Below are 11,481 nucleotides of genomic sequence, written 5' to 3' on the forward strand. Positions count from 1 at the left end.
TTAACAGTTAATAAAGTACTTATAAGATAGTTATTAACCTTATTCTGTGTTTATAAACGTTTATTAAGCATTGAACGTCCTATTAACAAACATTAATTAACAGTTAATACACAACTTATTAAATACTTATTAACAGTTAATAAGCTACTTATAAGGTAGTTATTAACCTTATTCTGTGTTTATAAACGTTTATTAATAGGACGTTCGTTTAAAGTGCTACCACATATTATTAGTCACCTTTGGCTTCTTGGTGTCTCACTCGCTTAAAGGTCATAGTGTGTGTGTGTGTGTGTGTGTGTGTGTGTGTGTGTGTGTGTGTGTGTGTGTGTGTGTGTGTGTGTGTGTGTGTGTGTGTGTGTGTGTGTGTGTGTGTGTGTGTGTGTGTGCCTGTTACATAATGGGCTCAGAGTGTGTAGTAAGCCTTTCTCATCCAGTCTATTTCGTCCCTGTGTTTACTAACAAACTTTTGTTTCACTGCTCACCAATATGTAAATATCTGTTTGATTAAAAATAGTATACAGTGGGTGAAACATTGTCAAACATTTAAAAAATCTAAATCGTAATAAAAAGCTTGTGTGCCTGATTTATCCTTAGTTGCACGCCAGTGTCTCGCACCGAATTTAGACGATCTACAAGCTCACAACGCACCACGCTGCAAGACATGATGTGCAACTAAGTATAAATTAGGTTTTAAAAGAGTGTCAATACAGTCTGTTTGCACATTGGCACACACCAATGGCTAACTTAAATTGACCACACCCTTTATTTATTTATTTTATTTTAACTACTGCACTGCTTATTAGCCTGCCATATTTTTTATATGCTGTAGTTTTTAACTTGCGTTTGAAAACAAACTGCAAAATCTGACTAGGGTTGGGTTGCATGCACCTTTAAATGTTGTTGCAGAAGAGAATAGAATACAATTGGATCAACTTTTATGTCCCTCCCCTGATACACGTTTATTTCATAGATACAATGTGCGTCAACTACTAATTAAAAAATCACACCCAGTGTGAAGTGGGCGGTGTGGTCATCACAGTGGTCATCACAGTGATGGAAGCTCACTTAAAAAAAGTGTTTTTTTTAAGTGCATTGTCCTATTTATAGGTTATCAATTTCATCATGTGTCTCGCTTGCCAATCACAGCACTGAATAGAGTCAGCCAATAGAGTCAGCCAATCACAGTACAGCTAGGGGTGTACTAATGCTAGGGGTGTACTAATTATGAGCCAATCACAGTACAGCGAAGGGTGTACTAATGAGGTGTCCCAACCCCACCGCCCAAAAAACAAGGACATGCCATTAAAAATCAAGGCCTCAAAAAACACACACTCAAGGTGAATGTTTGTTGGACCATGGAGCTTTTATTTTGAAATGCAGATGTTTAAATGTGCTTTTTTTGTCTGTCAACAGCGGCTGACATTACCGCTGATGTTGGCGGTGGGGGCAGCTGTCATTGGTTCACTGCAGTTTGGCTACAACACCGGTGTCATCAACGCTCCCCAAAAGGTGAGTACGACGCTGTCATATGATGAAGTATAGAAGAGTGCATTAACTTAAGAAAATAATTAATATGGAGATACAAGGTTTCTGCCTGACAGTGATGATATTGTCCCTCTGTTTCTCTCTCTCTTTCTGAGAGACATGGTTAGATTTGGTCCAATAAATAGAGCTGAGTGAAGAGGACAGCATCCAAACCTCTTCTCCCTCCTGGCTGTCCCAGCATGCACGCACCTAAAAGCTTCTGTCCATTACTGTAATGAATGCTATCATTGGGTTTGTTTTGGTTTCGGCCTCGTTCACGTGCTCTGCAGTAATAGGCTTTCCAGTAGAAGGCTCATTGACAAAATGTGCACAGTAAGATCCTGAATGTTAATTTGACTGATTGTACAAATGTACACAAATGGACCTGTATACATTTGTTTACTTTCAGAGTTACAAAGGGATAAATTAACAGGTGATTCAATAGTATTGATTCAATATTTGTGTAACTGCTGCTGCGATACTGCTAATGGTCCATCATACTTATTGACACATGTCTGGCTCAGCAGTCTGGCTCAACTGTTTGGCTCAGCAGGGATGGCCATAGCTTAGTAGTTGGTAGAGAGGCTGTCTGGTAATCAGAATGTCACCGGTTTGCCTCCCAGCCCATCCAGTAATACGTGTCGATGTGTCTGGTAGCAAGACACTTGTTAACCCCTAACCCCCCGAGTGCTCATCATGACCACATGAGCAGCCGTCAGCTGGGTGAAGCTGTAACAGAATTTTGCCCGCAGGATTAATAAGGTTTACAACAATGGCAATCTATATATTTTTTTGTTTCACGAATAACCCTCATTTAATGTGTTGGGCCTAAAGCCCATTAAGCCCATTATTAGAGTTGAAAGACCTATGGAGATCTTCAAGCCAACACAATTATTATTTGTATGCAGTCTAATTTGTCAAAAAACACTGAATATGCCCACCTTGTTGACCCATCAACCCATTTGTAGCCCGTGGGCATATCTTTGCTGAAAATAGCAGATCTAAAAGCTTACAACGCATCACATTGTGGCAAGTTGTGAGCTTATAGAGTTGCTGTTTTCTGTGAATGTTCCCCCAAAATAAGGATGCTGGAATGTCTGCTGTGTTGTCTTGTGCTATAGATTATTGAGAACTTCTACAATGAGACGTGGACCAGCAGGTATTCAGAGGGCATCTCTACGACCTCTCTGACCACGTTGTGGTCTGTCTCTGTGGCTATCTTCTCTGTGGGAGGAATCTGCGGCTCCTTCTCCGTTGGCCTCTTTGTCAACCGTTTTGGAAGGTCCGTGACTGAGAACATAAATCAAGCCTTCCACAAACGTAAAGTTTTCTTCAGAAAGAGAGCAAATGAATGTTATAACAATGTGCAGTGGATGCTATTTTGCAGGAAAAACTCCATGCTCATGGTCAACGTGCTAGCCTTCATCGCTGCTGGCTTAATGGGCTTCTCCAAGCTGGCGTCGTCCTTCGAGATGCTCATCGTTGGCCGTTTCATCGTGGGCCTGTACTCTGGCCTTTCCACTGGCTTCGTGCCAATGTATCTTGGGGAAATCGCTCCCACCGCTCTCCGTGGTGCGTTGGGTACCCTCCATCAGCTTGGCATCGTGATTGGCATCCTTATGGCACAGGCAAGATCCTTTATATACGTTAGTGTTGAGCTACAGTATCATGTCAAAAGGCTGCTTGAGTGTTAGAGAATGTTTGTATTTTGCTGGAGCATGTGCCCTGACTAACACTCCTGGATTAAAGCAATAGATAAGAGTTGCTCACAATTACCAATGTACTGCAGTAACCTTAATGTGTGCAGAACATTTACTTGTATTCCCCATGTGAGCAAAAATATATCTAGCATTCAGAGAGTGTCAGGGTACAGCGATATACGACTATATGGGAAATGCTGCAATGTTAACAATAACAGGCTACACATGTCACCATGTAATGCTGAATGATCATATCTAGCTGGATTACGCCTCCCTGCCTCTGTGAACCATTGCAGTTTAAAGCCCTTTTACAAATGGAAAGATATCTTTTAGTCTCCCTGTCAGAAAACATGTTAGCATACGTTGGCTAGGACGATCATCACCTAAAATGTGTCTTCTATTTTGGTGATGAGCCTAAATGCTGTGTGTCTTTTGCGCAGGTGTTTGGGATCGAGTCGATCATGGGGAGTGCCACCCTCTGGCCTCTGCTGTTGGGTTTCACCTGTATCCCGGCTGTACTGCAGTGCACCCTGCTGCCCTTCTGTCCTGAAAGTCCCCGTTACCTCCTCATCAACTGCAACGAGGAGAGCAAGGCCCGGAGTGGTGAGACGCACGCATGTGCATGTGCACTACCCACAGTAGATCAAACCTCCAACAACCTGCTGCTCCTCTGGCCCAGCTTGTCCAAGACATTTATACTTTCTTGGACTGTACATGGAGAGAGACAAGAGGGTGGGGTGGGGGTTCATACTTTGGGTCCAGTTTTACACTTTAAGAGTTAAAGGTTCTATTCAGCACAAAGGTTCTACTCTGTCACACTCCACTCCACCTCTGTGGCATTAGGTTCCTTATTTCCGTGAGACAGATCTATAAGGCAGTACTCATGCAGTTTGCATCGTTGTAATGCGAAAGGAGGGGGTAAAGCTCCTTTACCAACAAAAAAAACTGAAGCTACAGATTTTGCTGTGTAAATAAATAAAAAAAAGGACATTGGATTTATTTTCAACAACAATATGTTTACCTTTGTGTTGCCAGTCTTGATAAAGCTGCGGGGCACAGACGATGTGAGTGCTGACATGCTGGAGATGAAGGAGGAAAGCAGGCAGATGATGAAGGAGAAGACGGTGACCATTTTAGAGCTGTTCCGCTCTTCCCTATACCGCCAGCCCATCTTCATCGCCATTATGCTGCAGCTCTCACAGCAGCTGTCCGGTATTAACGCAGTGAGTGGAACGCAAACCTCATATTCAGTTATTATGTCAAATCTATTATGTTGAGCTTTAAATGTTGTTTTAATCTATTAACATGCCAGATGGAAGAGGACACCGGTGATGGAAGAGTACTCAGATCATTGACTTAAGTTAAAGTAGCAATATTACAGGGTAAAAGTAATTTGATACAAGTAATAGTCCTACATTCAAAATCTTACTAAAGTCAAAGTCCAAAGTAAGAGCATTAAAATATACTTAAAGAACCAAAAGTAAAAGTAGTCAATACGCAGAATGCCCATTTCAGAATCATATGTATCATGTTATTGGGTTATAATTATTGATTATAATTATTATTAAGTTAGAGCTCATTTTAATTACTTTTACTGAAAAAATACTGAAAAAATATGTATTAGTTGATTTGTTATTTGTGTTAATAACCTAAATCTGCAAAGTAAACTAAAGCTGTCAAATAGGGTTGTAAAAACAATATTTCCAATTAAGTATATAATGTTGCTTGAAATGGAATTACTCAAGTAAAGTATAAGTACGTTTAAACTGTACTGAAGTACAGTACTTGAGTAAATGCCCTTAGTTACATTCCACCAGTGGATGGATACTTTTTTTAAATAGATTATCTTACCTTAATGAAGACAACCCATGTAATGCTCAGGGTTATATTAGTATGAGTTTACAATATTTGATCCAGGTGCGCCATGACGCAAATTATGAAGAGACACTCTAATATACATGCAGGCAAAACCCATCAAGTAAATCACCACACTTTCAATCTGATATTCCCAGACTAACATTCTACTAACGCTATTTTCTAAGCAAGCACCTCACTCCAAACTACCGCTTTGTCCACACGCACAAACATAATGGAAACATGTTACCATGGTAACAGCCTCTGTCATCCGCTGCAGGTGTTCTACTACTCTACAGGGATCTTTGAGCGAGCAGGGGTGTCCCAGCCTGTGTATGCTACCATCGGGGCAGGAGTGGTCAACACTGCCTTTACCGTGGTGTCAGTAAGTTACACACAACGACATAACAGTGTGAAGCAGAGAATCTAAATAAAAATTGATATGGATTAGGCCATGGACCCTCATTTGATAATATTTTTATCTGTGGAACCCCAATCTAAACTTTAAGATGTCTCTATAAGTCTCTAACTTTGGTTTTCTCTCTGTCCAGTTGTTTATAGTGGAACGTGTAGGCAGAAGATCCCTCCATCTCACTGGACTGATGGGAATGGCCGTATCAGCAGTCTGCATGACAGTTGCCATGGAATTGTCTGTAAGTGTGTGGCAGCCAGGTTTACTAAGATCCAAAACACAGAAATATTAAACAGAAAAAGGTTTCACCAGTAGCAATGTGCCTGATGAAACATGAACTGTTTTAGGCTGCATTCTAGTAGTAGTAGAGGTTAGTATAGCTACTACTACAACTAGTAGTAATATCAGCAGCAGTATCAGAGGTAGTTGTTGTACTATTGTAGTAGTATACAGTAGGTGTGCCTTGAGGTTTTGACTTGGGTTCAAAATGTTTGAAAACCACCGGTGAATGAAAATGCAGAGGTATGGGCAAGTAATGTAGAAGATTGCCCACAATGCCCAGACAGCTAAATATACCTCCTGAATCTGTTTTTTTTAGGGCAGGAATGGTTTGACTGGGATTTTATTTACCAATGAACCAGCAGTTGTTAGTTTTCATTCTTTATGGATAATTCCACCTGCCTCATTGTGACCTTTAAATGCAAGCAATGCACAGTTAGAGAGCAGGTATTTTCATAAGTGATAATGGTGTTTCAAGTAACTGAATACTTCCCTTGTGTGGTTTCCTCTCCTCAGGACCAGAACAAGTGGATGCCTTATGCCAGCATCGTGGCCATCTTCTCCTTTGTGGCCTTCTTTGAAATTGGCCCCGGTCCCATCCCCTGGTTCATCACAGCCGAGCTCTTCGGCCAGGGTCCCCGGCCCGCTGCCATCGCCGTGGCCGGCTTCTCCAACTGGTCTGCCAACTTCATGGTGGGAATGTTTTTCCCGTATGTTGAGGTAAGGAACCCAAGTATCCAACTTCCAGTCTCACTACACGAGACACTGCAAAATGATCATCAAATATTTGTAACAATTATTTCCAGCCTTGGTGCTGGTTCTTTTTTAAATAAATGTAACTAACATCTCCCTCGGCCGGGGTAGATATTAGGCTTTTGGTCTTCTGGCAGAGGCTCTGAGCCACTCTGCTACGCTAACAGGTATTTTACTTGCATACATGAATGGAACATTTTCTGTCTTTTCCCCTCCCTTAACCTTCCCTGTAGAAACTGTGCGGCGCTTATGTCTTCCTCATCTTCACCGTCTTTCTGCTCGGCTTCTTCGTCTTCACCTACTTCAAGGTGCCAGAGACCAAGGGCCGCACATTTGACGAGATCTCCGCAGGCTTCCGACAGTCAGCCGGACGTTCCTCTGAGAAATACTCCTCCTCTGAGGAGCTCCAGTTCTATGGTGGAGCAGACTCACCACTTTAAAGGACACAAACATTGCACTTTTATGCTTCATTTGTACTCCATCGTATGGCGTTGTCACGTGCCGAAAATGATTAAAAAAAAACTAAAATAGCTGATCTACAAGCTCACACCACGCAACGCCCTGTGAGCTTAGATTGGCTATTTTTGGCACTGTATGACAATGTTTAAATCAGGCTATCGACTACTACTACTACTACTACTACTAAGTAGAAATAAGTTGAGGGCTTTTCTAGTGATGGTTGCTATGTAGAGATTAAGTTACAATGGTTTATTGAACTTTGGCCAATTATACTGCTGCAGAATTACTGCCATTTACAAAGTGGGGAAAACCTTTCCTTTTTTGGCACTTTCTTTCAAGATGTACATAAATGGCCCATGTGAGAGGTCCATTTTTTTTGTTCAGCTTGTTTGTTTGTTTGTTTGTTTGTTTTTCCACACTCAACCCCATACATTAAATATGTCCACTGAAATCTAAATGTTTTTAGATTATCCATAAACCAGCTCTAAATATATAATTTACACACCGTTGCTATTGGGCAGAAACCTTCTATTTTCTGATCTACAAGCTCTAAACGCAGCACATTGCAACGCGATGTGAGCTTGTTGATCAGCTATTTTGTAACATTTTGGATAATTCTTGAAGAATTTTGCCTACAATGACAAGCCCAAAATAGAGACGCCAGGTTGAAAGTTAAGTCTTTCTGAAGGTTTAACTATTTAATCACTGAAAAGTATTAACAAGAGCTTGTGACTGAATAATAACTACTTGTTTATTTCTTTTCCATATCCTGAAAAGAAACCGTTTTGGACATACAAGCTTTCCATCCGACAGCAACAATATAATACAGCGTAATAATGTAACACATATGTACATGTTTAATAATATAATTTGTACTTTTTTATTGTTGGTCATCTTGATGACCACATTCACTTTTACATATGCCACTGTCTGTGTTGTCCACAGACAACTCTAAAATGATGAAAATAAATAACTTTGATAATGATAATAGACATGAAGTTAATAGAGATTCTGTGATGACCAGACTAAACCTGCTCATTCAGTACTAGCAGCTTCTATTCTAAGGCTTTTGTCTCTGTAGGGCCACCAATGAAAGATAGGGAATTTCTTTATTTAACTATCTGCACTGTGATGCTCTTGGTGATATTTACGCTCATTTGTACGTTGGCCAATTGAATTTAGAAGGAAAACATGAAAACAGGCATTCTTTGTCAATGGAGAGTGATCCCAGATTTTCATATACCTTTGTAGGCTCATCCACCATTTTAAAAGTTGTGGTGACCTGTGTGTGTGTGTGTGTGTGTGTGTGTGTGTGTGTGTGTGTGTGTGTGTGTGTGTGTGTGTGTGTGTGTGTGTGTGTGTGTGTGTGTGTGTGTGTGTGTGTGTGTGTGTGTGTGTGTGAGCGTGTAAGTGTGTGTCTGTGCACACGTGTACTGTATGTTAGCCCCCCTTATAGTATGACATTCCTGTTGAATGTTTCTATGGAACATGCAATGTGAATATAGATGTAGAATGCAGCAAACAGAAAAAAAGAAATTCAATAGAACTGTTGTTAAATCACATTCCACCTCTGATCAATGGTGTTATCATTTCTTGGTCATGTGATTCACTGGATGTAGCATTATATTCTTTTTTATTGAGTCAGAGGATGTTTATTTTTTTGTGTAAAAGAAAAGTGCCAAGACATTTTGCTGTCCTGACTGTTGACTGTTGATGGGATAGCTAGTACATTAATAAAGATACACAAAGAAAAAAAGTCTATTGTTCTTCTTGCCATTGTGTTTATGAAGCACTTTTCTAAATCATATTTTTTATTTTACTAATGCAAAGAGTTTCCAGTGACCCATGGGGCATTAAGGGAATTATGGGCATCACTTCCTGTTGTCCGTCATTCTGGACAGACTGATGACAGGAAGTGATGCCCATAATTCCCTAGGAAACTTGTAGAGCTATCCAGCTTAAGAAGAATTCACACAGTTCAACACAGAAAGCACTGACAAGACAAATAATTGTGCTTAAAACTTTTTCAGTTTAAATTGAACATGTGCACCATAAGATTGCTCTATGTATAATGTAAAACTGATGATAGGCCAGTTGAAATATTAGCTTTGTGTGCTTAAGTACAGACATGGAAGCTTCTTGTAGGGGTGTGCTGCTTTATTTTGATTCACCTTTTTCTCCTGTTTTTCTGTTGGTTATGGAGACTAGAATTGTAATTTGACTTGGTGCAGATTAGTGTATTTCTTTATTATTGTGGTCTTTGGTTTGTCGTTTTGGCCTTGGCCACCCTGACTCTTAATTATGCTTCTATTTCATTCCTGTAACCTCAACTTTGATTGTTAATAAATGTACACCTTTTCGTTACTGTATGTATTAGCCTCTATAGACGCCATATAAGGTCGTAACCGTAACTCTTCTGATAGCTTTGATGGAGAATGTTTGTTTTGAGTCTCAAATCGACACCAAAACGTCACATCGACACCAAAACGTCAACACGTCATGATGCGACGCATCGTGAACTTGTAAATCTTATGATAATAATAATCTTGAGGGGAAAATTAATTATTATTATTTATTTTTTTTAACAACACAAATCTTGTATGGGGGGAGGGGGGTCCTGGCACAAAATATTTTCAGATGGGGGGGGGGGGGGGTCTGTGGACAAATACATCATTATGATTATATTACATTACTTTAGAAACAAGCCCAAAAAAACGCAACTGACAGTATTTATAAGCAACTTTACAGAAAAAACAAGCCCAAAGTCGCTTATAATAAGCAGACCTGGCAACACTGTGCTGCTGTGACAAACAGCCAAAAAGGGCTTTAGTTTTCGAGATACCCCTCCCGGAGTTAGGAGAAAACACAACATAGTTTTTCCTCATCTCTAAGGCCTCCCATACATGAAATGGATTGTTGGATAAAAATATTTTACTGCAAAAGTGGTGAAATTGATATATAAAGTTATACACCCCAAACTAAAAATAAAGCCTGGCCGTCTGGGGGTTGAGGCATATAAAATCATTCACAATGGAAGCTCTGATAGGTTTAAAACTTGGCATACTTGAAGTCAGGACATCCCTCTACATTCTAGAAAAGACTGAATGTCAATATCTGAATGTAAATAGGAGATACAGTCATTTGAACACATACCTACAATAGGCAGAAATGTAAATATGTAGAATGTTGCTCTTTACTTTGTAGTAACTCTGACATGGATTGTCATAGCGGTGTGATTGGAACGGTGTGGTTCTACTGAATCCAGCAATACCAATTGTGTAAAAGTAGCTTTAATACTCATGGAGTTATGTCACTAAACGTATATGGTGTCCCAAATGGGGAAATCATGAAACAGTCCTAATGAAATCTACAGTATCACACAGATTAGTTCTATTTTCAATTAACTTATCAAGGGTGGAAAAATATTAACAAATTCACTTGAGTAGAAGTCCCTAAAATGTATTAAATGTCCCAAACTTGAGAAAACTACAACAACAATAGTGCAGAAAAAAATGCAGGCCTACAGTAATACTAACAACTATTTAGCAAACCTGGCTGAGGGAGTTTGGTCTATGAAACACAGTATAAGATGTAGATTTCCTTTGTGCAGGCACATACGTCTTGTTGTCTTGGTGATGGAGGATGAATGGTGGATATAATGGAGCTGGGGTTAGGTTGTAATTTGGGACGCATCATCAGTAGTGTTCCCTTAGTTCTTGGGGTGTTTCGGCCTTGACACTATAAACCCTCGCCAAAGGTGGCAGGCTACAGTGTGATCAGCCCTGAGCTTGCGTCATTCCCAATTAGTCATGAGATCTTGCCACACAACCTCTGCACCCCACCTCCACTGGGCGGACCTCAGTGTTCCAGCCGCGATGTTGTGCTTCAGCAGCAAGCTCGGCAAAGCGTAGGTGTTTTTGCTCATAAGCCTCATCCACTGAGGCCTCCCAGGGTACTGTGAGTTCGATGATGATGAACACCTTTTTTAGAGAAGGGGACCGGACCAGAGCACCAAGTCAGATGGTTGTAGCGATCTCTGGAGGAAACACAAGCGGCCAATATCAGCCAGCATCTTCCAGTAAGCGTAGCTGGCCTCGCTCAGATGGTGTGGAGCCGCTCCTGGTTACCTTAGCCCCCTCACGGACAAAGGTAGTTGCCTGTTGGTGGTAGGTAGGGAGTTGGTGGCAGCTCGTTTGTCCTCCAGGGTGGATGCAAGGATCTTTAGGACTTGGTACTAGAAGAGTAGACCACTTTCATGAGGGACAGTGTATGACTAGTTATCTTCTGGCGCCCCCTGCCGACACTTCCTTTGTCTGCTTCAGTGGTTCTCAACCTTTTCAGGCCGTGACCCCCAAAAATAATAATATTTGAACTGGGGACCCCCCAAAATAATATTTGAACTTGGACCCCCCACCCTGACAAACACTTGGAATGTAGGAGTTTAGGCATTCCATTTAGTTGGACTCGATTCCAGATGCATATTGTGAAAATAGCAGATCT

The 11,481-nt window shown here is 40.7% G+C and overlaps 1 protein-coding gene across 1 annotated transcript; it reads left to right on the forward strand.

The window, feature by feature from the left end:
- Nucleotides 1–1,431: 1,431 nt before the first annotated feature.
- LOC308096483 (solute carrier family 2, facilitated glucose transporter member 1-like) lies at nt 1,432–6,962 on the forward strand (the record flags this gene model as incomplete). The annotated part of the gene is made up of 9 exons (XM_080443903.1): nt 1,432–1,509; nt 2,646–2,806; nt 2,912–3,152; nt 3,665–3,827; nt 4,260–4,447; nt 5,359–5,463; nt 5,630–5,731; nt 6,286–6,489; nt 6,756–6,962. The coding sequence occupies 9 exons, from the start codon at nt 1,432–1,434 to the stop codon at nt 6,960–6,962; spliced, it is 1,449 nt and encodes a 482-aa protein (XP_080300029.1).
- Between the last annotated feature and the right edge of the window lie 4,519 nt (nt 6,963–11,481).

Source organism: Gymnoscopelus braueri, assembly GCF_963280865.1.
Source record: "Gymnoscopelus braueri genome assembly, chromosome: 12".
NCBI lineage: Eukaryota > Metazoa > Chordata > Actinopteri > Myctophiformes > Myctophidae > Gymnoscopelus > Gymnoscopelus braueri.